The sequence below is a fragment of the Pelodiscus sinensis genome, chromosome 8, assembly GCF_049634645.1.
Source record: "Pelodiscus sinensis isolate JC-2024 chromosome 8, ASM4963464v1, whole genome shotgun sequence".
Classification (NCBI taxonomy): domain Eukaryota; kingdom Metazoa; phylum Chordata; order Testudines; family Trionychidae; genus Pelodiscus; species Pelodiscus sinensis.
In genome coordinates this window covers 52,616,090-52,641,626 of record NC_134718.1, presented here as the reverse complement: position 1 = coordinate 52,641,626, position 25,537 = coordinate 52,616,090, and the positions used below count along the sequence as shown (strand labels likewise).

General features: G+C 43.6%; 1 protein-coding gene and 1 long non-coding RNA gene across 3 annotated transcripts in view; one reads left to right on the top strand and one right to left on the bottom strand.

Annotated features, from left to right (window-relative positions):
* C8H10orf90 (chromosome 8 C10orf90 homolog) overlaps nt 1–25,537 on the bottom strand; it is a 119,193-nt gene that overhangs the window by 22,736 nt on the left and 70,920 nt on the right. Inside the window, exons 4-6 of the mRNA XM_075935279.1 lie at nt 8,589–8,882; nt 6,418–6,611; nt 5,157–5,358 (exon numbers count right to left, since the gene is read on the bottom strand). Coding sequence (XP_075791394.1) covers nt 5,157–5,358; nt 6,418–6,611; nt 8,589–8,882 — 690 coding nt within the window. The remainder of the gene's footprint in view (nt 1–5,156; nt 5,359–6,417; nt 6,612–8,588; nt 8,883–25,537) is intronic.
* The window catches only part of LOC142830431 (uncharacterized), a 92,825-nt gene that overhangs the window by 38,111 nt on the left and 29,177 nt on the right, over nt 1–25,537 (top strand). For both annotated transcript variants that reach the window (XR_012905663.1, XR_012905664.1), the window contains exon 2: nt 14,453–25,537. This exon is cut by the window's right edge. This is a non-coding gene — a long non-coding RNA (uncharacterized LOC142830431). The remainder of the gene's footprint in view (nt 1–14,452) is intronic.

The window sequence follows — 25,537 nt, the reverse complement described above, 5'->3', positions numbered from 1 at the left end:
CCAGGGGCAGCTCCGGCTCCATGTTGCAGAGTGCTGTGGTGTCCCAAGTGAGGGCAACCAGACCACGCAGAGACACAAATGCTTTGCTGTCCCTCATCAAGGTAGGCAAGCAAGCAGGGAAAGCTGAGAACCAGCTGCCCCGGGTGGGAAGTCACTTTAAGCACAAAGGTAGCCTCAGATAGCCTCAGGCAGCAGCCATACAAATAAACTCCTGACCTGATGCCCTGCTGGACCTCGTTCCGGCCAGCCTTCAAAGCAATTCAGTGTCCACTCAGTGTGGATACACTATTTTAAAATAGCAAAACACTATTTCAAACTGTATTTTGTGTGTAGATGTGTTATTTCGAAATAAGCTATTTTGAATTAACTATTTGAAAATAAGATATTTCGAAATAACAGTAGTGTAGACATACCCTAATTGACTTACGTGGACCCTGCTGCAGTGAACTAAAAGATATCTAGCATGCATTGATGTAGCTTTGTGGACTATATCCACAGGCAATGGGTACCTTTCAGTTAGTGCCAGCCAGGTCCACGCAAAACAGGTTCTGCAGTTCATGCCACCCTAATCAGTCTCCTCCCATAAAGCAGTCTGCTGTGTTGCTTCTTCCACAGATCTGCTACCCCCAGACAGCTGCAAAGTTTGCCTTGTGCTAGAGAGGCCTCAGCTTGCACTGCTAATATAATTAATGATAGTAGGCTTTACAGAATAGCCAACATTGGTAGAAGGTTCAAAATACCCGAGGTCACTACTCCATACAAGGGTATGTCTATACTGTACCCTTACCTTGAAATAATTGATTTAGAAACCGCCAAATTTTGAAATAAAGTGCTATTCCAAAACATCCCTTATCTCTTGTAGAATGAGGCTTAAAGGGATTCTGGAATATCATGCCTGTTCATTCTAAATCTATTATGAAATAACTGGCTGCTTTAAAGATGCAGAATAGCTATTTTGGGATAATTCTGGTAACCCAAAATATCTCTGCAGTGTAGACATGGCCCAAGTTAAGTATGCTCAATATGTTTATATATTTCTCAATTTCTGTTTAACTGAATAAGTAAACAGAGTTGTTTTTAAAAAGTTTTACTTGGTCATTACTAATTTAGTAATCTATTTCTTAACTGTAGCCCAAATATTTATGCTCAGTCAGACATAAAAAAGTTGCTATTTATCCATAAGTGAATTTATTATAGGATATATGTGACAGTTTCTGTCATTATACAAAGGGTTAGGATATCACAAATAGAAAATTCCATATGACTGTCTATGAGCAACAAGTTGTGGCAGATGAGTAATGGGAAGCTCCCATTTAGGCACATTTATCTTTAACTAATCATTAAGAGATGAAACCAGCCATTTTCTTGAGCCATTTATGAAAGCATTTCAATATTATGTTTTTCTTTCTCATTGAACACTAATATTTAATAATCATTCAAGGAGAAAGAAGTTTAATTTTTCATTTTCATTTCAGAAAATCTTTATATAGCTGGACTTGGCTTGAATGTGATCTAATATAGGGGAAAACATTGACTTGCATCTTTTTTGTGTGTCTCCATCCAAATCTTCCCTCCCCAAGTAAGCAAAACCAAACCTAGACCCCATACAGACACAACGGCTACGTCTAGACTGGCATGATTTTTCGCAAATGCTTTTAACGGAAAAGTTTTTCCGTTAAAAGCATTTGCGGAAAAGAGCATCTAGATTGGCACGGACGCTTTTCTGCAAAAGCACTTTTTGTGGAAAAGCATCCGTGTCAATCTAGATGCGGTTTTCCTCAAGAAAGCCCCGATCGCCATTTTCACTATCAGGGCTTTTTTTGCGCAAAACAATACCGCATTGTCTACACTGGCCCTCTTGTGCAAAAGCATTTGCGCAAGAGGGCTTTTGTCTGAACAGGAGCAGCATAGCATTTCTTCAAGAACACTTACAATCTTACATGAGATCATCAGTGTTCTTGTGGAAATTCAAATGGCCAGTGTAGACAGCTGGCAAGTTTTTCCGCAACTGCTTTTGCGGAAAAACTTGCCAGTCTAGATGCAGCCGGTTAACCATGTATTTCCTTCTTGTTTTTTACATTAGAAATCCAGGTCTGGCCTCTCTGCTTTCTTTGGACTGGAAAACCACTAGCATTATGACAGCACAAATTCTATGGGTACGTCTACACTGCAACTCTATTTCAGCATACCGGAGTATCCCGAAATAGCTATCCCATGTCTCCATAGCAAGCCCATTATTTCGGGCTTGCTATTCCGATGTAAACCTCATTCTATGAGGATTCTGACCACAGTTTATACAGAAATACTGCATTTGTGCCAAGATTTCAAATCCAGTTATAAACCTGGTGTTGATGCAAGAATCACAATTCATCTTACCACTAAGAGGGTGGGGAACAGTATATTGCTTCTTTTTGTTAGATATAGACACTGAGGAAAGTTTGTGAGGCGAAAAAGTCTATAAGGGACATTTTGGAATAGCGCTTTATTTCAAAATTTGGCACTGTGTAGACAGCGCCAAATGACAAAATAAGCTATTTTGAAATAATATCGAAATAAGATACACAATTTGCATATCTCAAATTGCATATCTTATTTTGAGTTACAATGCAGTGTAGACATACCCTAAGAGTGAATTCTTAAGAGTCTGGCCACTGACTTCAACGGGGACAGAATTCCTTAACAAGTAAATAAATGAACCTGATTAGATGGATGGGAAAATGAGTTTTAGTTACCGTTTTAAAATATTCTTTGGTTTTTGTTTTTGCACCTATTGAACTGTAAAACATTAATCTACATACCAGTTTTACAGCCAAGGTAGAATAGACTGTATTGTGCGATAGGTTAAATAACAACAGGAATTAGGATTCCCCAAACAATGATCCAAAATGTATTAGCACTAACAACAGAGCTGCCCTTAGGATTTATGAGGCCCTACGCAGTACTATTAAACTGCTAACTCTATGCCTGTGGATTTTTTAGAGATGTAATTTTATAATCTTCAGCAATGCACTAATGAAATATTTTAAAGCAAATTTTAAACTAAGGGTCCTATAGACTAACACAGTAAATTCAGAAACAGCATGTATATATCTGGGGTTGGCAAATGCCTGTTAAATGGCTTCATAACTATTTGAATGGCTCTTTCAAAAGTTCAGTGTTCTGTTAATAGGTCTGGCATGGTTTTTCACTTTTAAGTTAACTAGATCTTCTCCAGAGGAAGTGAAGCCACAGAACAGGGATAAGAAGAGGTGAGCGGCTGGACATTAAGACCCAGTGATGCCCCAGATTTTCGGATGCTCTACGTAGCTGCACATTCTGTGTATGGGTAAGGATGGCCCAGACTAACAACGTCTCTACTTGAGGTTGACGATAAAATGTACACCATCTTGAAAAGTATAGATTTTGTTTGAAAGTTCTATCAATGTGCTACTGACATCTGAGCACAGGTTCAATACTTCATCTACTAACGGATGATGGGGAAGAGGAGAGGAAGCTGAGCCATGGAAGTCTACTAATTTCTTCTTGTCCTATGGCAGCTATATGCAGATGAAAGTCAAAGTCCCCTAAGGCTTCTGCCAAAGTGGAACTGAAGAAGTGAGCGTCCTACACCTATCTGGGATTTCCATCTCCCTACTACTGCGTCAAAACTTGAATTAAACAATGGTTAAATCAATCTCTTGTTAATTCTCAGTGCGGGATTTTGCCTCTTGTTAGAGAACCAGAACTTGCCATTTCTTCCAATGCCTCTCCTTCAGAAGCAATTGGGAGGAAACATGTAACTTCCTGCTTGTCGCACCATTTGAATATCAAGCATGTCATTTGTGGAATGAGTTTGGTATTCAATAGCTGGGGAGCAGAGGACTAGACTCTGTTGGCCCAGCACAAAGCACTGCTGCCAACATCTTGGTCCAACTTTAACCAGCAAACACATTCCCTTACAAAGCAGTGGCATGAATACTACAGTAAGAGATCAATCGAGCACATGATATACTAGCTAATTTAACATATAAGAAAACAACTGCATTTTTGCTTTTTAATGGTTTGTCAGCAGAATGGCAAGACAAACTTCTTATTGTGTATTTGTTTTAATTGTTTTGTTTTTTTACTACAAAACTGTGGTTTCAAAGTCTTTGGATTTAACTGAACTTAAAAATAAAGTGGAATGCTAGCCAAGCAAATAAATTTGAAAATTAAGCGCACACTTTTCTTTTGTGTATGATATGATAAAGCCAAGAAAGTCCAAAAATAGTATTTTTTTAAGTAATGTAATTTGGTGCCATTTATCTGGACACATCTATGATCTGAGCAATAAGCAGGTCAGTGGTAAATAGGTTAATGGAGGGATGATAGGACTTACTATAGAGAACTTTCTGGGTGTCTGGCTGGTGAGTCTTGCCCACATGCTCAGGGTTTAGCTGATCGCCATATTTGGGGTCAGGAAGGAATTTTCCTCCAGGGTAGATTGGCAGAGGCCCTGGAGGTTTTTCGCCTTCCTCTGTAGCATGGGGTACAGATCACAGCTGGAGGATTCTCTGCATCTTGGGGTCTTCAAACTATTTGAAGGCTTCAATATCTGAGATATAGGTGAGAGGATTATTCTAGGAGTGGGTGGATGAGATTCTGTGGCCTGCATTGTGCAGGGGGTCAGACTAGATGATCATAATGGTCCCTTCTGACCTTAAAGTCTATGAGCCTATGAGTCTATGAGGCTTATACCAAAATAATTCAGTATATCAGTCATTAGAATTAATAATCTCTCTGATACTCTTGCATATCCAAGTTCATTCTTAGGAATGTGGCCAGTTTTAAGATGCATTAATTCACTAGTGTCTCATGTGCTCATCTCTGTAGCATCTTAATAGCATCATAATGTATTGATGGAATCATAACTGGTTAATTTCCAAGATTTTGAGAAGGCTTTTTCATAATTTCCAAGGGTTTTTTATTATTCCAATGGGAGTTAGGTGCTCCCTATAACCATTCTCTCCCACTTCAATCAGTTTAGAACATTAGTAAAGATGTTGGCATGTTGACCATCATGTAACAACAGTGAATCAGATTCTGACCACAGTTTATACAGAAATACTGCATTTGTGCCAAGATTTCAAATCCAGTTATAAACCTGGTGTTGATGCAAGAATCACAATTCATCTTACCGCTAAGAGGGTGGGGAACAGTATATTGCTTCTTTTTGTTAGATATAGACACTGAGGAAAGTTTGTGAGGCGGAAAAGCTCCTTCTTGTGTTTCAGGAGTGTCACTCAGCTGGGTTTTCCTCCCTTGTACCATTTGTTCAAGTTTTTTCAACCGTTCTTGTGAACGAGAAATAAACTGAGGTTTACGGACTTCCAGGGCCTCCTAAACAAAAGTCAAAACATTTTTATTTTAGAATAAGGAAGACAAAACATTGAGATGCCCATCAAATCTGGTTTAGCAAAGCACTATCATGGAGAAGCCAATATATCTCAACATTTAAGGTAACAACCAGCTTCTAGCCTTGTATTGGCTCCTCTCTAATTTTAGCTTGGAAAACTGACTTGGGTTGAATATTTCCAGATTTATACAAAAGACAAATTGAAATATTCCTTCCTAGTCAGATGTGAATTCATTAAACTACTCTTTGAGTTTCAGATTTTACAAACTTCTCCTGACAGAAAATGTTGTCATTGTGCCCCATGTTTCTCAAAAACAAAGTAAAAACAAACAACAACAAAAACCCCAGCAGCTCAAAAACCAACAAGTCTTTAGAAGCTCACAAACTTTCTTTATAGTTAAATCATCTTGAAAACTCATCCAGTGAAGATAGACAAAAAAAATAAACTGCAGTCAGTGACATGTTTGACCAAAGTGAGTCACGTATCTCACTGTAACAGATGAGACAGTAGCAATCCCTCTGTTTTCAGGGGCTGGTGGGACTCTGGGCAGGAGTTCACTTCCTGTTACCCCTCCTACCATGGCTTGCACCTCTGCCCACAAAGTGCATTTTCCCGAATGTCAATAAGAATTTACATTATAGCCAGCATGTACTAATAACAACTTCTAAGAGTTCTGCTTAATTAGTGTCATTTTAGGATTTGCATAAATTTTCCCCAGGTTCATGAAGGGTTGAGGCGCAATGTGATCAGTTCTAGAGCATATCAAAACTGTGTCTTTATGAATGCTGAGCTCCCAGCCCATCATAATTCCCATGGCTTCTGAAGCTGTGGAAATGGCATTTGTTCTAGATACAACAGTTGCAGTCAGACAAGATGGTCTCGTGAATAATTCAACAGCAGATGCAAGTGACAGACGCTGAAGAGAAAAAAGAACACAAAACAAAATTTGAACTTCTGCCCTTGGTGAGTTCCCAAGGAAGGAACCAGCATTCATGAAAACTCAGTCCCAGAATGAACAGCAGAGAAACATTTGATATGTTACCCTTAAAGTCAATAGGCTGGATGGAATTTTCTCAGGCTCAGAGTAGATTTCTGTCTGTGTGAATGCTTCTTGTTTCTCATGAGTAACATCTGGCGAGTAAACTGCGGATGTTGTTACCCTGCTGGCAGTCTCTTGTTTGTCACTCTTCTTACAATCCTTTATTTTGCCAACTGAACCACAGAATTTGTAATCACCTTAGAGAGATTTAAAAGTTCATTAAGGGTGCCTGGTTAATTTTTGATTGGGTTCTGCACCTCATTAGACACGGAGGGCAATTTCTGAACTCAGAATGCCAAGGTGTTAATAACAGGCCCCATTGAGCAGAATAGATCAGACCTAACCATAAGTGCTAGTCACTGTCCTGTGACACAGAAGTATCTTTCACATTAAGCAAGTCTTCACAATTAAGTCTAAATATACCATTTTGATATTTAGCTCCATTTGGTATTTGCTTCTTGAAGAGCAAGATATCTCCATGACATTGATATTACGTAAAGCAATATTATTGCACTGCATTCACCGACTTGGAGACCATTTAAAAGTATTGTACTGATAATGGAAAATAATAAACTGCTGTGGAAAATGAGCACATATCACTTCTCTTTGACCAAACCAAGGCTTTAGTGAGAATTAGTATTGTTCTTCATTTCCTAATATATTGGTTTTACGTCTTTCTATATATCCGGGGCATGTATTAGGCTTATTTTGATGCTAATAAAGAATAGGTAAAACACTTTATAGCAATTCAGTATAAGTGTACTTAATTCAATGGGTACTGTAATCACATTTTTTCCACTTTTATGATCATACTCTATTGCTCTTTTATTATATTTCCTGAATAACTTAGATCCGAGGGAAGACCTGTGCCCAAAACACAAAAGACACCTTTTAAAATAGTCGACAAGCCTTTGATTTAAAATGTAGAATTTATCCAGAATGACAAATTAACTACTGAACAATCCCCATATGCACAGCTCTAAAACAGCAACACTGACTGATTCTCTTATGCCAAGTAATATGATTTCTGGGATTTAATATCTGGGAATAAAGCCCATTGCTGTTTGCTTTAATTGATTGGTTGCAGTAAACTGAAAATATTTTCCCTCATGACATACTGTAAACATTATGCTGCACTTTAAAAAAATGAAAATTATCTAAATTGTTTAACACAACCGTCTTTAAAAAAAATTCAGATGCATCTTCTCTCCCATATCAGGTGTTCGCTTTATTTCTCGTGGGAAAAATTTTGAAATTGGTTTACCTGAAGTTAAGTTCCTAAATATAGTGGTCTTATTTGCAAATATGATAATTACCTATTGCTTCAGCAGACTTCATTGGGGTTTGTGAATTTTCAGCACATCTACAGAATCAGGTCACTTTCAGTCAGTGGATTAAAATTGATTTAACTTTAGGCACTTGAAAACTATGTCTGTCATTTAAACAGGAGTTATTTTCTATAGTTTAGATTCAGTCATAAGCTGGTTTTCCTTTTGTCTTAAGTAAAAAATAGGCTGAATTGCTACTATCATAGTAAAACCAGTGTATCTGTTCCTAATGCCTTGGGCCAAATCATCCCTTCTGTAATTTCTTAAAAGCCATAGACACTAGAGCCAAATTCACCTCTCATATTTCTCCAAGGGTGATTTTGGCCCCTTGGGGTCATCAAACTATAGACATATGAACGTGTATGGAGGTAAAATCTTTGTGAACACAAACGTGAAAAGTATGTGTTCACATTTCAAAAAACAGAAACAGAAAGATGGCAGTATTTTAGGTGGGGTAGTTAGTCCTGCATATAGCTAAGATTGACCAGTATTTTCTATTAAAAAACCCTATTTTCAGTTGCTTATACTTTTGCCAGACATCAGCTACTTGAACTGAAATTTTCTGTGCAGTGTTTCCATGCAGAGACTGCATGCTGAATGAGGCAGGGCTCTAGTGGAAAAGCAGTATTGTAATTAAAAACAAGTGGGCCAAATCAATATTACAAGAGCAATCTGAATTCTAGCATTTCTTAACTTTATGTGAAGTGACCTGTCACCAAATAATTCTTATACTGTACTGAAAACTAGACAACTATAGATAGGTTTTCTATTATTTCACTTTAAGTCTGACCTCATTTTAACACTGAAACTACATTCTCAAGAGCCGAGGCAGGATTTACAGCTTACCTTTTGGGAACTGACTTTTCCTGTGGACATCATTTTCTTCCAATGCAGGTTTTGATAAGGCTTTTATATCACATACACAATCAGACATAGAGATTTTTGGTTTCCGAAAGCATTGCACTCGAATCCCTTTGGAGTTTGAAGTGCCTATGGATGGATCTCTCTCTTTTAAAGAGCCACCACCATTGGCACTGAATTCTTTCTTGGGAGCTTGCTCCACAAAGGAAGCAGGAGCAGTTGCATTATACTTGTCTTTAGCGTACTGCTTCCAGTAGCTTCCTGAAAAAGTTTGCATTCCTAGAAAAAATAAAGTAAAAACAAATGAAAGAAGCACCTGGAAAAATGAGCCCTTTTCACAACTGACAGCTTTGAAAACAATATTTTTGCAAGATTCTTTTTTGATGTTTACTACTTCACAAGTAAAGTTTTCAATACATTTATGAATAAATTCATATCACAATACAACTTTGAAACAGGGATGAGATACCGTGGTCATAAGAAAACACAGTGCTAGATCATTTGCTTGATCATTTCCCTGTTCCATAAATTGCTTTTGAGTATGTCATCCTAATTTCCAATAAAACTGCCTGTAATTATAAATTAGAAAGTTAAACTCATACAAATACCAATGCATTATTGTCCCTTGGCTGCAGATTGTTGGTAGTGCAATGTTATCTGTGTGTCTTAAAAAAACTGACAAGAAAAACTATTACAAAGGCTATTCTCCATAAAAGATAAACTGTTGATCTAAATCACACATATGCTCTACTGGGGTATTTTGGAAGGTGGTCAGTGTTAAGGACACTCCAGACACACCGGAGCTATTTGACTTTCTCCTGCTTCTTTCTCTCACCGCTAATGTATTTTGGGGCTGGTAGAACTGGTCTAGAGATATGGTTGCATGCACAGTGATGGTAAGGACCACAGCAGCAATGGTGGTGAAGATGAAATGTGCGATCCATGGTGATGTGCATAGCCTGTTAGTTTCAGAGGGCATGTCTACACTGGGGAGTTATTTTGAAATTACTCCCTTTATTGTGAAATAACGAGGTGAGCATCCACATACCGAGTCTGTTATTTAGTAATAATGGGCTTGCTATTTCGAAATAATAGCTCCTGCTTGTGAAGAGGAATAAGCTCATTTCAAAATAGTTATTTTGAGATTTACTAAGATGCCACAGGATTCCTCATTGTTTTTATAGCCTACGTAGTTAAGGGCTGAGAACCAGAGATTTAATTGCTTCAGTACTGCCCTATATAGCTGGCTTATTACTTTGTAAGTTTCAGAATTGTAGGAATATTGCCATGTTCCATCACCATACAAAGCTGCAGCAGAGACCAGTAGCAAATAATGTAACTTGCATATAGTGCATTTTCCCTTTTGACTCCTCCAGCCTCAAACTGCTGCTTCCAGGAGCACAGCCATTCCAGAAGCAGAACTCTGTTGCAGCAGCAGTAGAAACATGAATCAATAAAGCATTATTGCTTATTGACTACTGACAATGTGCTCTGTGTTAATGGTCTCTGACCTAAGGGTCTTACAGTCTAAGCAGGCAAATAATATATGTGTAATGGAAACACATGCTTTACGAGCAGCAGCATAAATCTCACACAGGAAGAGAATTCTGAGGAGGAATTTGAATGAGGAGAGATGGGAATTCCAAAGGGAGTATCATAGAAAAATGGCATCAAGATGAGAGAGAGAGAGAGAGAGAGGGAGAAAGAAAGATGAGTTAGGTGAGATTTATTTTAAATCCCCACGAACTGATTCCTATATTTCCCGTGAGCTATGTAATTGCATGACTATGCACCCCATCGCAGCAAGGTTCTGGCCTTGTATTGCTAGTGACTTGCCTGCAGTGCCTGTTGGAGATCCATAACAGGAAATTGGCCTGGGACTGGAGAAGGACTTAAAATGACCTGAATTAATCTAGTACTGGGAGAACATATCCAACAGAAAAGGCACATTGGATACTCAGACGTTGTGAGGGCAGGAAAGGAAGAGAAAAACCTAACCCAGACCAAATATAAGAGACAGGAATGTTATTACCTACTCTCTGCAACATAGGGTATGTCTACACTACAGCGCTATTTCAAATTAACTTATTTTGAATTTGTTAAGCTAATACGGAATAACGCATCTAGACCCATAATACTAATTGAAATAGCATTTTTCTATTTCAAAATAGCGCGTCCACACTGATTGGATGCTGGATCGCATTTAAGGGCAGCTGAAACAGGTTCCAGCAGGGCATCAGGTCAGTAGTTGCTTTGGCTGCTATCTGAGGCTAGTGCTTAAAGGGACCCCACCCTGGACAGCCAGTTCTCAGCTTTCCCGCTTGCTTGCCTACCTCGCCAAGGGACAGCAAAGCGTTTTCCTCTCCTTCTGCTTTGGTCGTTCTCCTTTGGGACACTGCAGCACTTGGCACCATGGAGCCAGAGCCATCCCTGGGCACTCTGGTGCTCACGTTGAACGCCTTGCTGCAAGCCTGGCATCAATTGCTGGAGGCTGCCTGGCACCTTCTGCTGGAGGCCAGCCCCCTGGCCCTCCCCCTGCACCTCTGGGGGCCCTGATGGAGCAGTGCCTGGATGCCAGCATGCTCCACCGCATCTGGTGTCTGGACACCAGCAGCGACAGGTGGGACTACATCGTCCTGGAGCTCTGGGAAGACCAACAGTGGACCCAGAACTTCAGGATGAAGAAGGACACCTTTATGGAGCTCTGCGAGTAGCCCGTCCCTGCTCTTCAGCAACGGGACACATGCATGAGGGTGGCCATCGCCCTCTGGAAGCTCTCCACACCGGATAGCTACCGATCCATCGGGAACCAGTTCGGCATGGGGAGATCTACCACTGGAGCGGTGCTCATGCAGGTACTGGCCACTGGGCCAGGACGGGGGGCTGCAATGAGGACATGGGCTGCCCCAGGGAAAACGGGGGGGAGGTGGTGTAAGCGCTCACCCTGGGAGGGGTCGATCTGTTCCGGCCACGCTACGGACCACCTGCGGTGGCCAGGATAGCAGCGGGGGTTGCTTCTGGGAGTGGGGCACAGGGAAGTAGCGGGGAAAGAACACTCCCAGCCAAATGGGCACCCCAGTGACCCTCGGTTTTGTGTGCCTCTCTGCAGGTGGTGAAGGTCATCAACAGGATGCTCTCCACAGAGTCATCACCTCACTGACCTGGACGCGATCATCCAGGGGTTCGGTGGCCTCGGCTTTCTCAACGGCGGGGGGGGGGGGGTCAATCGATGGGATGCACATCCCCATCTGTGCCCCAGACCAACAGGCCTCCCTCTTCATCAACAGGAAGGGGTACTTCTCAGTGATCCTGCAGGCCGTGTCTGACCACCGGGGCCAGTTCATGGACATCAATGTGGGCTGGTCCGGCAAGGCAGATGACGTGCGGATGTACCGCAACTCCTCCGTGTGCCGGAGGCTGCACGCCAGGACTTTTTCCCCTGACAGCCACATCAGAGTTGGGGATGTGGACATGCCAGTGTGCCTGGTGGAGGATGCAGCCTACCCCCTACAGCCCTGGCTCATGAAGCCCTACACAGAACACCTCAGCCCCTCCCAGCAGGCCTTCAATGCCAGGCTCAGGAGAGCCTGCATCGTGGTCGAGGGGGTCTTCGGCTGACTGAAAGCAGAGTTTAGGTGCCTCCTCACCCGCCTCGACCTCTCATGGTGGCAGTGTGCTGTGTGCTCCACAATTGTGTGAGAGGAAGGGGGAGGCTTTCCTGCCAGCCTGGATGGCAGAGGCTGACCTCCTGGCTGGCCAGTATGCACAGCCCCACACAGCTGCCATCCAGGAGGACCTTCGGGGGGCTGTCCGCATCCGCGAAGCCTTGAGGGAGAGCTTCCAGGTGGACGAGGACTGAAGTCCCCCTGGCGTGCCCCACTGGGGCCTGGGGCCTTACATTCCTCCCTCACCTACTTCCCCTTTCCCCTCCCTAACCCCCTTCCTGATCTACAATAAAAACACCTGTGTTGCCACAAAAAAAAGTCTTTATTTCACATAACTGCAGTGGGGGGAGGGGGAGGAATGAGGGTGGGAGAGGGGAAGGGGGAAACCTGGGAGGAGGGAGCTGGAATGGGGAGGCAAGGGGAGGAAGGGAAGCTCAGGGTTGGGGGTCTTGCTGGCTGTCCCGTCTCGCAGCACTGTGGGTGCAGGGTTTTGGGGGGAGTGGATGTGGAGGGTGGGGCAGGAGGGACGGGAGGGCAGAGAAAGTGGGAGGGGGAGCAAGGGTGGGAGGAGGAGTGATAGGTGGGGCGGCCACAGGGGCTGGAGCAGCAGGAGGCAGCAATCAGTCCACCAGGGCCTTCAGGTGTTTGTAGAGGGCACGGCCCTGCTCCCGGAGCTCCCTCAAGTTCTCCTGCCGCAGCTGCAGGTCCTCTTGCACCCACTGTTCCTGGCTGTGGACCTGCCATCCCTGCAACCTCAGCTGCTGCCTCTGGAACTCCTCCAGGCTGCAGGGGCGCCTGCTGGCCCGGGTTCAGGTAGATGGTCCAGGCGGGGTGGTGCGTCCTGCACTCGCAGGTGCTGCAGCTGTGGTGAAACAAGAGAAGTGGTCATTTCTCCTTGGGGACACAGTGGGTGAAACCCAGCCCCCCTCTGCAAGGCGAGGATGGCAGGTGTCCGCACCATCACGTCCTGCTATCCCCAGCAGTGTGAGCTGGCCCAGGACTGCACCCCAGCTCCTGTGCTGCCTATAGTGCGGTGTTGGGAGGGGAGGGGAGATGTGCCCTGCCTCTGTGTAGAGGGGGCATCTGGAGGGAGGGCAGTGTAGAGGGGGCATCTGGAGGGAGGGTAAGATCTCTGGGCTCCCCCTCCCCTGCACCCCGCATAAGGGGACCGTGATGTCACTCACATGTGGAGGCCTCCCTGGCCTCAGATGAGGCTGCTGATGGGCTCTCTGGGATGGCTCGGGGGTCCTGGGTGCAGGGCAGGCTCTCTGCAGGCTCCTGGCTGCTGTCGTCCTCCTCCTCCTCCTGTTCCCCTGTGTCAGGTGCAGGGCCTTCTGTCCCAGGATTGATGATGACCAGGGGGACACGGACCATCTGCCCCCCCAGCATGCGGTTCAGGGCTTCATAGTAGGGGCAGGCCTCTGGGTCAGCCCATGGTTGGGAGGCTCTGGTATAGGCCTGCCGCAGTTCTTTAATTTTGCTGCGCATCTGCTCTTGGCTACGCATGTGGCCTCTGGTGGCCAGGCTGGCAGCCATGCGGCTGTAGACAGATGCATTCCTGCACCTAGTGCGGAGACCGTGGGCATTGGAGGCCTCCCCCCAAATCTCAATGAGGCCCATGATCTCCGCACTTGACCAGGAAGGCGCCCGCCTTTTGCAGCCCCTGGCAGGCTCCTGGGAGCCGCCAGCCTGGTCCTGGGGAATGGTGAAGGGCTAGGTGGCAGCGGGTGGCTGGCTCATGGTATACCAGGTGCACGGTCTGCTGGCTGTGTGCTGGCAGGCTGGCAACTGGCACAGGCACCGTGGCCAGAGTCTGCCCCTTTAAGGGCTCTGGGGGAGCAGACAAGTTTTCCTGGTTTGGCCCAGAGTGGCCACCAGGGGGAACTGGGAAGGGCTGGAGGCTCCCTAATTCGAAATAAGTGTCTACACAGCACTTATTTCGAATTAGCTATTTTGAATTAGGTGTTATTCATTGTAGAATGAGGTTTACCTAATTCGAAATAAGGACTCTGCTATTTTGAATTTATTTCAAAATAGTGGTTTGTATAACATTGTATAACATGTTATTTTGAATTAACTCTGTAGTGTAGACATACCCATATAGAAGTTCATTTAACAAGCTACTGATGTGTTGCAGAAACTATATTTAGAAACACTGACAACATGACCCCTCTCTCTTTCCAGCCCCAATTCCCTGAAGAAGAAACACCATTCCCTGAAGAAGAAACACCAGTTTTATTCCATCTGTGAATAAAATCTGTCATTCAGTAAGAAATGACTGTGCAGGGACATATTGGGTTCACTCCCACCTCCAACAGATGATGGGTAAGTGAAGGTCTAGTTGAGACAGTAGTCTTATGTTTTCAAATCACTTTTCCCATCTTTCTTCTTAAGTGGTTAAAAAAGAAATCTATTTATTCCATGTGGAGGTAGATTTTCTAAGAATTACCTGACTGGTCCATATGTTCTTATGTGTCATCTCACTTATGCAGGAGAATCAAAGTAGGAAAAGGGTAGAAAAGATCTTGTAAGTTATCTAGTCCATTCATTTCTCTTGCCATGCAGAGAGTATTTTGTTCAGTCAAGTTATTTGTCCCAAGCCACATGATTTCTATCACTTCCCTTGGAAATATTCCTCAGTCACATACACCTAATTTTAAAAAAAGATTATCCTGATATTCAATTTGCATTGATGTTTTCATTTCATCCCATTAATCATAGATAGGTCTCTGCATCCTTCCAATCTATTTTAATATCTGAGAATTTCACAGTCTTGAATGTAGTCATCCTCACAGCACCCCTATTGGGTAAATCTCCATTTTATAGATTGGGAACAGAGACATAGAAATATTAAGTAATTTGCACAAAGCTAGAGCAGGAACTGAACCAACCTATCTCAAATTCCAGACTAAGCCCTTCATCATCTAGACCATCCTTTCTGAACTATATATCATTCTCTGCGGTGTTTACATCTTTCAAATATTTGCAGGCAGTTATCCTGTCTCCACACCAGGAAAACTTTTGGGTACAGGGATGAACTGATGGGGAGGTTAAGAGGTGAAGGGCAGCAGAGATCATCTGTGGGGAAAGACAAGAAAAGTGCACCATTGAATGAACTGGGATGGAGGAAAAGGAAGTGCAGGAGCAGAAGAGGAAAGGACAGTAGAGATATGTCTACACAGCAGGTTATTTCGGAATAACGTCAGTTATTAACATAGTCCGCGTCTCCACACAAGCAGTTATTTTGACATGTCGAAATAATGTCGAGCTGGAGGAGTTCTTATGCAGACTCCTGTAACCCTCATTTTATGAGGATTAAGGGAAGTCAGAGGAAGAGTGTTCTTTCTTGGACTTCCTGCTGTGAAGAAAGCACCCAAAGCTGAAATAAGCTATTTCGACTTAAGCTACACAATTGACATAGTTCAAGTTGTGTAGCTTATTTCAGATTTAGCCCTGCTATGTAGATGTACCCTTACAGAGAAGCTGCAAGCAGCATAAAGCAGGAGTGGAAGTCTCTACACAAAGGCATCAGGTGTGTCAGGAAGGATTGGAGGAGGGGGAAGGAATTGGCAACCACAGTGAGAACCTAAACATTATAGAGGACCTATAGTTCTTCTGGTAAAGGAATCTTCTGGCCTCAAACCCACCTCACTTTCAGAATGGAGTCCAGGGTAGAAATGGAAGCCAAACCTCAAAAAATGCAGGAAAGCAAAGAAAGTTTGCTGGCCAGCCAAAAAGTAGGAGAGGAATAAATGTCTCCATGCAGCCAAATCAACATTATGTTATGACATTATACTTTATCTGGCTTTACACCTAGAGGATAACAAACTCTATTAGAATTATAGTCCCATGATGCAACTCTCACAGCACAATGTGGTGATTAATCAAGCAAATATGGGCACATGAGAATTTACACAATGTAGGAACACTTATTACATTGCGTTTCTTTTCCCCACAAGCCCTAGCAGGGAGTCAGGACAAGGGAACGAGGGAGTGGCTGGAGAGAAAATTAAGTTGAATGTGTTTTCTTGCATCTACCATAAATACGCAGCTTTCCTTTTTACATTTTTTCTCCTTCTCACACAAACTGGAGTTTTTCTGCCACCATGGTGAGGATGTAACTAGATGTGCTTGCAGCTTGTGTGTGTGCACACGTGTGTCTGTGTGTATGCATGCACACACATACACCGAGAGTGAGGGAACAAAGTTACATAAGGATTATCATAAGAACATATGTTAAAAATCAGAAAATGTTAGCAATGGTATTTTGCCCTGGAGGTCCCAGGGTTCTTCTACAAAGACAAAGCAGAGAAGAGAAAATGAGAGCATGAGCCATAGAGAACAGTGGTTTGATATTAGACAAGGATTGCTGCTTACTAGCATCTTAAAGAGGATGCCTGACAAAGGAGGTATCAAAAATGAAGATACCTTTTATAAAATAAGATTCCATGTGAAATCTAGATAATGTGGCCCTTGCAATCTCTGCTGGAAAGATTTTGTTTCTCAGTATTTGTACAAGTGTAAATATCTAAATATGGTAACCCACCATGAAAGTCACAGTGGCCATTTTTGTAACTGAGGACAATGGACCTTAATACACCTTATTCTTGGCTAACATGTAAAGTAATCAATTTAAGAACAGAGCCGATCTGGCAAATCTCTCTTCGCATCTTATAGATTAGCTAGCCTTTCAGTTCAAAAGACGCAGTCAAACCCAGCCCTTCCTTATGAAAAAAAAAGCAGGCACTGATTCAGAAGATGAAAAAATGGAAACCAGCTGTCAATTACTTTAGCTAAAGTACTCAGATGAAACAATGCATTAAAAAAAGAAAAAGGCAAAGATGCTTAAAGCTGAGATTACAGTGTCTAAATCTTTACATTCTGGGTATATTTTCCATGTACTATATGAAGAAATAAGCATGTAACTCTCATTAAGACTATCTGGAGTTGTAGATCTAACTCCCTAAGCAACAAACTGGAGCTGAATATACCCCTTTGAGAACAGCTAGAATTGCCACTGGCTGAGTAGACCGAGATGTTTTTCCTATTATCCAGCTGAAGAAAGACTTTAAAACTAATGAACAAAGACATGAAAGTGTAATGCTTTAGGAAACACATGAGAACAAAGTCCACAGAAAGAAAAAGCAGAATCAGTACCATTAATAAAATTTGCTAAAAATATTTATCCTAGTTGTAAAAAGTTGAACTAAAAAGAAAAAGCAAGAGCACTTAATTAAACTGAAAGAAAAAGTTATTTCTGCCTCCTGATGCAAGAAGCAGAGTATAATAGATCATTTTTCAAATAAGCACTTGATGAAAGTACCACTCCAAAACACAACCTTTTAACAAAAAAAGGGAAAAGGTTAGAACTGTTCTGTAAAACTGATGTTCGGTTTTCACAATCATATGTGCTTTTTAAAATTTTTCATGGTCACATGTGCTTTTTTATTTTTAATTTTTTTTACTATTTGCTTGTAATGAACCTTGTCTTGCACTAAAATGCAACTAAGATGAAACTGAACTATCCCAGAAATATAATCTAGTCTATACAAAAATATATTTCTTTTGCTACCCTTTCTAAATATTCCTCCTTTCTTTACTGTTTTATAAGAAAGCTGTTATGACGCTTTGTATTATTTCATCATGGATTTTTACAATTCATGACAAAATAACTCTCTGAAATTGATCAAAACAGCTGTATAGAACCATGAATTATCAATGATCAGCAAGCAAGCTTGACAGGTGAAGATCAGAGTAAAAGCTGCACAGCCTGTTTCTGTATGTGTCATCAATTAAATCAGACAATCACACCACAGAGATGCTCTTTTTTAGACCACCAGCCATTTTATATAATGGCTCAACCCAGCTAGGTTGAACATCTCCTACAAGGCAGTGAGAACTGATAGTGCTCAGCAGCTCAAGCCCTAACAGAACCATGGGGGTAGCAATTAATAACTTATGTTTTAAGAAATATTACTGGTTCCAATTGTTTGTCCCACTTTACAAGCATAGGAGTACTAATATACTATAAAGGCAAATCTCTCACAGGGCAAGTCTACACTTAAAATGCTGCAGTTGGGCTGCTGGAGTACTTCAGAGAGGGTGCCACTACACTAACGGGAAAGCTCCTCTTGTCAGCACCGTTCATCCTCTTCCTTTGTGGCTGGGAAGATCCTTGCTAGAATCTTACTTAATTGCCTGCTCCCGTTTGCAGAGAACATAGTTCCAAAGTCTAGTGTCGTTTCAGACCATCATGATTTTCTCAACCAGGCAGACCCAGCAAAAATGTCAAGAACACCACAACGAGTGCTATATGGCCACTATCTATCCGACCAAAGACTTCAACTCTGTCAACTGTGAGACTCTATGAAAATCATGTCAAAATTTTGCTGCCTGAGCAAATTTATCACCATTGTAAGACTCTTCCATGACCAGATGACTGTCTCCATTGCAGTGTCTTTACCTCTAAGCTCTTTGTCATCCCACTAGCATAAAACAAGGCTGTGTACTGGCACCCATCATTTTCTTCCTTTTCTTAGCAGCTACGAAAACATTAACTGAAGACCATCTACCACAGAGCATTGGCATCCACTATTGGACTGTCGGCAACCTCTCCAACCTTTGTCTCTGTGCCAGAATTGAAGTATTATCAGCAACAATAACCAAACTCCTGTATGCAGATTACTACGCTGGTGTTGTACACTCAAAGGAGGGGCTAGCAATGGCCCTTATTTGCTTCTCTGGAGTTTACAAAAGCTGACGGCTAACTCTGAACATTAGCAAAACAAAAGTTTTCCACCTGTCTTCCCAGTCAACAGACTCTGCAAGGAATATCTACATTGACAAAGAAGAGCTGGAAAATGTAGAATGCTTTCCCTACCTTAGCAGCCATCTTTCGCAGGAGGCAGACATAGATGTCAAGATTCAGCACAGAATCCACCATGCCAGGCTTGTTTTTGGCAGTCTGTCTTACCAGGAGTTCAATAATCACAACATCAGAACATATGCTAAAGCATTAGTTTATAAAGTGGTGGAAATCTCAACTTTTCTCTAAGGCTGAGACACTTGGGTGACCCATAGAAAATACTAGACAAACCTGGAATGCCTGCATCAGTGCTTTCTTCAGAAAATCTTCAACATAAAGTGGCAGAATTGTTATACTATTGTCAGTCTCATCACTGTGGCCATCATCTTTGTTGTTGAGGTCATGATTTTCCAGCACCAGCTGCAGTGGAGTGGCATTATGTGTGCATGCTTAATGTATGCTTACCAAAACAACTGCTGTACACCCAAAGGAGAACGGAAATGAGAAACCCCGCAAAATACTTTAACAACATCCTCAAGATAAATATCAAGAGGTGTGGCACTGACCCCGAAGAGTGAAGATACTGTGGCAGGGAAGTACCCTGAAGGAAGAGCGCTGCAGTCTGGGAGGGACAGGTCCTAATGTAAGGTGGCAGAACCATTAAACACAGACAGGTAACAGTAAGTGAGACACTGGCTGGAAGGGGTCGCCCTAGGACTGAATGGAGCTAATTCCTGAGTGACCAGCAGGAGGTGCTGCACCAGTGAACACCATGTTACAGGGTCATAAAAAATAAAACCAGTGAAAAACATTATCCTTGATCTTGAAGGATTGCTGACAAGTCCACCTTTGAGAGGCAGTAGCTATGTCAATGGGTTACGCTCTCCTGTCAACATAGTGCTGCCTACTCAAGGGTGTTTCACATCCCTGATGATGCAGTTATACCAGGTACATTTATATTATAGACCTGATCCTAGTGTGGATATAGGTGTACTGGCAAAGCTGTCCTTTGTACCAATATAGCAAAACCACCACTGCTGCTCCCTCCCCAGTGAAACAAGTCAGACTGGTAAAAGGTTAGGATGTTACATTTTGATTAATCAGCTAATCGAGTAGTCGATGGAATTTCCATTGACTATTCAATTAGTCGATAATCTCACAAAACTAGGTGACTGGTCAACAAAATGGCAGATGAATTTTAATGTTGATAAATGCAAATTAATGCACATTGGAAAACATAATCCCAACTCTATGTATAAAATGATGGGGACTAATTTAGCTGTTACCTCTCAAGAGAGAGAGATCTTGGAGTCATTGTGGACAGTTCTCTGAAAATATCCACTCAACGTGCAGCAGCAGTCAAAAAAGCAAACAGAATGTTAGGAATAATTAAAAAGGGATAGAGAATATCTTATTGCCTCTATGTAAATCCATGGTATGTCCACATCTTGAATACTGCGTGCCATCTCATCTCAAAAAATATACTTTGGCATAGGAAAAAGTTCAGAAAAGGGTAACAAAAATTATTAGTAGTATAGAACAGCTACCATTAATAAGAAATTAATAAAATGGAGACTTTTCAGATTAGAAAAGAGAAGATTAAGGGGGAATATGATAGTTGTCTATAAAATCATGACTGGTGTGGATAAAGTAAATAAGAAAAAGTTATTTACTTGCTCACACAACAGAAATACTAGGGGGTCACCAAATGAAATTAGTAGGTAGCAGGCTTAAAACAAACTCTGCCATGAAGCCTCTAGGTGTTTCATGCCAGTCCCAAGCCTGGATAAAGAAGGAGAGTTAGTCAGAGGAGTTTCGATGCACTGATTGTAAAACAACAATATGAATGAAATCTGATGCCAGTTCGACTAAGTGATAAAAGATGCCGGCTTGGACGTCTCCCAGATAAACAAGTGATCGGGATTGAGTCGATAAGTTGGCTACTGAAAGGAAATTACAATTAACACATATACTATCAATCGGAACATGGAATGTCCAAATACTGTGGGCAATGGGAAAGTTACAGCTGCTTCAAAAGGAGATGGAGAGATACCGATGTGATATACTTGGACTGGCAGAGATGTGTTCGACGGCATTGGGAGAGATGTGCAGTTGAGAAGTCATTTGGTCAGGGAAAGAAGCAAAACATGAGGCAGGAGTCAGATTCCTTCTTAGCACAAGAGCTAGAGGAGCATTGTTACGATACAAACCGGTGAGTGCAAGAATGATGGTAGCGAGATTCGAAGCGAAATCGTTCAGCATCTCAGTTGTTCAGGTGTATGCACCCACATCAGACAGCATGGAGGAAGAGATCAAGCTATTCTATAAAGATTTGACAAAGATGCTGGAGGAGATACCAAAGAGAGATGTGTTGATCGTCAGAGGAGACTGAAACATGAAGGCTGGAACAGATAACGAAGGTTGGGAGAGAGTCATGGGAAGATTTGGATATGGAGAAAGAAATGAACGAGGCGAGAAACTACTAGAGTTTGCTATGAAACATAAAATGGTGATCTGCAACATGAGATTCCAACAAAAGGACTGTAGGAAGTGGACATGGCGATCGAATGAAGGGAAGTCCGAGAATATGATAGATATGATCTTGGTAAGAAAAAGATGAGTAACATCAGTACAGCAATGCCGAACTTTCCAAGGAGTTCAGACCACAGTCTAGTGATTGCGAACATCAAGATTAAACTTAAGAGAAAGCATAAGACACAGTTTAAGAAACAAAGAGACGTGGAGAAGCTAGACAAGGAAGAAATAGGGAATGCATACAGAGCGGTGCTTGAAGAGACGATCAGGAATGAGGGCACAGAGATAGACTTAGATAAGAGAGTCAAAGAGACAGCTATGGTGATAGAAGAGGCAATTGAGCAGATGGTTCCAGAAGAAGAGAAAATCAATAAGAAGTGGATTACACAGGAGACACTGAAGTTGGTCCAAGAGAAGAGAGTACTGAAGATCAGAAGGGATGTCTCCGAGAGGGCAGAACAGCAACATAGAGTGAAATGCAATGAGGTAAGGGAAGTGGCCAGAATGGATAAGGCGAAGTTGTTAGAGGAGCAGTGTGATGATATAGAGAGGTATTATGGTAAGTGCAAGAACTACAGAATGATTGCCTTAACCAGTCATCTAGGCACGGTGCTGATGATGATACTGACAGAGAGATTGAGATCGCAGATAGAAGAACATCTAGCGGATGAGCAAGCGGGATTCAGGAAAGATAGAAGTACCATACAGCAGATATTGGCACTTAGGATATGTCTACACTACAAAGTTAATTTGAAATAACAGCTGTTATTTTAAATTAACTTTAATAGCATCTATACATGCAAACTGCTATTTCTAATTACATTCGAAATAGCGGGGTGCTTAATTCAAATTCGGTAAACCTCATTCTACAAGGAGTAACGCCAAATTTGAATTAGCTAATTTGAATTAAGTGCTGTGTAGACACTTAATTCAAATTAGCTGGCCTCCAGCCCTTCCCAGGATGCCCTGGTGGCCACTCTGGGAACAACCAGGAAAACTTACTCTCCTCTCCCCCAGCTCCGGAGCCCTTAAAGGGGTAGAGTCAGGCTACTGGGCACGTGCGAGCCAGAGGCCTGCCTGTAGAGAGCCAGCACTGTCAGCCCCATCATGAGCCACGCAGGCAATGCCTGCCCAGTGTCCCCTGCCCAGTTCCCCAGCTCCGAGGGGCCAGCCAGGGGCCTTAGATGGCACGCACCTGCTTGGACTGGTGCGGAGATCATGGACCTCATTGAGGTTTGGGGGGAGGCCCCCAATGTCCACGGAGGAACGCAGCTGTCTATCACTGCATAGCGGCCACCATGGCCACAAAGGGCCACAGGCGTACGCAGCAGCAGGTGCTCCTCAGAATAAAAGAACTTCAGCAGGGGTACGCCAGGGCCACCAGGGGCGGTGCCGCAGCAGGAGCTGACACCTGCTCCTACTTCCCCACCCTCAATCGCATCCTGAGGGGTGGGACGGTCCACGTCACCCCGAGGGCCAATGAGCCAGAACCAGAGGGGCCAGCACGGAAGGTGCCATGCCACCAGGATCCCCAAGCTTTCCCGGCACTGGAGTCAGCAGGGTCTTCAGGGGAGGCCACACCAGGTAAGTGCCATCACTGTCCCCTATCCGGGGTGGGGGAGAGGGGGAAACCAGGGACCACACATGTGGTCCATGCCTCCGACGGATCATGCAGCCACCTGTGTACATGCGAGCACGAGCCATTTCACCCTTGGGCAGGTGGCTCCAGCTGCGTGCCACACAGGGGCCATGGCCCGATAGCCACATTTGTATGTGAAGAGACCTGACACACTCCCAACCCCGGGGCGGGACCCAGCAGGACGCCCTCCCTTCATACGCCCCCTCTATACAGAGGCAGGGGACATCTGCCCCCCGCCTTGGCCGCACTATACATGGCACAGGGGCATGGGTAGGGTCCTGGGGCAGCTCCCACTCCCGGGGAGAGCCAGACATCCCGACCCTAGCCTCTGTGCAAGCACGTCGGCTCTGATGGTGCAGGGAACGGTCATCCTCACCTCTCAGACAGGGGCTGGGCTTCACCCACTCTGTCCCCAGGGAGAACTGACCACTTCTCTTCTTTCTCCACAGCTGCACCAGCTGTGGGTGCAGGGTGCACCACCCTGCCTGGAACCTCCTCCCGCACCAGAGGGTTTAGCAGATCCACCGCCACACACCAGGGGTACCGTGAACAGCACGTGGAGGCCCTGCAAGCCATGCACCGCACCCTCGAGCAGTGGGGTCAAGATGACAGGAAAATCTACCAGGAGCTGCTTACCCAGGGTCATGCCCTCTTTGAAGATCTGTGCACTCTGGTGCAGAGTATGCTGGCCCATGCCGCTGAAGTGCCCGCTCCTCATCCCACTTCTTCTCTCCCTCCCATCTCTGTCTCCTCAACCTCCTCCTCCTCCTCTATCTCCACACCCCCACCTCAACCTCCACACCCTCCTCCCCATCCCCTCGGGGACGCTGAGGCCCCCGTACCTATGGATCTGAGAGACATGTGGCCCGGAGAGACCCCCACCTTTGATTTTCCTCTCCCCCTTCTTCCTCTTGCTTCCCCCTTCCAGTTCCCTCCACCCAGTTGCCCCCTCCCTTCTCCCACTCTTTCTCTCCTCCCCTCTCCCACCTCCTTTCTTCAGTCTCCCCAGAGTTTCTTCTCCCCTCCCAGTTTTGTTAAATAAAAAGAGAGTTTATATTTTTTTAAAAACTTGTCCTTTATTTTTTACATCAGGAAGAGGGACTAAGGAGGGGTAAGTGGAAGGAAATGAGGGAGGAATGGGTCATGAGCCCCCGGGGGGGAGGACCAGGGTGGCTCTAAGGGTTCCTCAGGGTGGACACTCTCCTGCAGGGCCTCCTGGATCCTGACAGACCGCCAATAGACCCCGCCCCCCCCAGATGGCAGCCTGCAGCAAGTGCAGCCGGGCTGATGGCTGAGTGCTGTAGTTTCCCGAGAGAGGGCACTCAGGGCACTCCAAGACAGGACTGCTTTGCTATCCCTCATCAAGAACTGTCTGTCTGGGGTGGGGGTAGGTAGGGCCCCTTTAAGCACGGAACTCAGTTAGCCTCAGGCAGCAGCCCTACACACTAATCCTAACCTAATGCCCTGCCAGCACTGGTTCTGGCCAGCCGTAACTTCAGTTCAGGGTCCACTCAGTGTGGACATGCTATTTTGAAACAGCAAAACACTATTTCAAAATAGTTTTTGTGTATAGATGCGTTATTTCGAATTAGCTTAATTTGAATTAATGATTTCGAATTAAGTTAATTTGAAATAGCACTGTAGTGTAGACATACCCTAAGACTGATAGTGGAGAAAGCTTGAAGAAAGAATAAGAACATCCACAATTGCTTCGTCAATTTTCAGAAGGCATTTGACAGTATAGATCAGAAAGTGACTTGGGTGGTGTTGGAGTCATATGGAGTGATAGTGGACTGATATGGTTGTTGAAGGATATCAATGATAAAGCGGAGGCAGCGGTGAGAACGTGCGGAGAGTTGGGAAGTTGGTTTAGAACAAGTAGAGGTACAAGACAAGGAGATCCGATATTGCCGAGTATCTTCATCACGCACCTAGAAAGAGTGATGGACAAGTTCAAGGAAGAGATATAAGGGATATCGGTGCACGGAATGAGAATTAACAACTTGAGGTTCGCAGATGATATAGTTATCATAGAGGAAGATGAAGAGAAGCTAGCAAGAACGGTGAAGGTGCTAAATTAAGAAGGGAAGAAGTATGGACTGATTATAAATATCAATAAAACAAAAGACAATGGTATTTGGAGATAAGGAAATAGGAAGGAAGATCAGTGTAGATGGGATTGAACTAGCAAATATAGAGAAGTTTACGTATTTGGGAAGCAACATGATATATGATCTAGATTGTAAGAAGGAAATAGTGACTGGAATAGTGAAAGCAAGAGAGAGTTTGA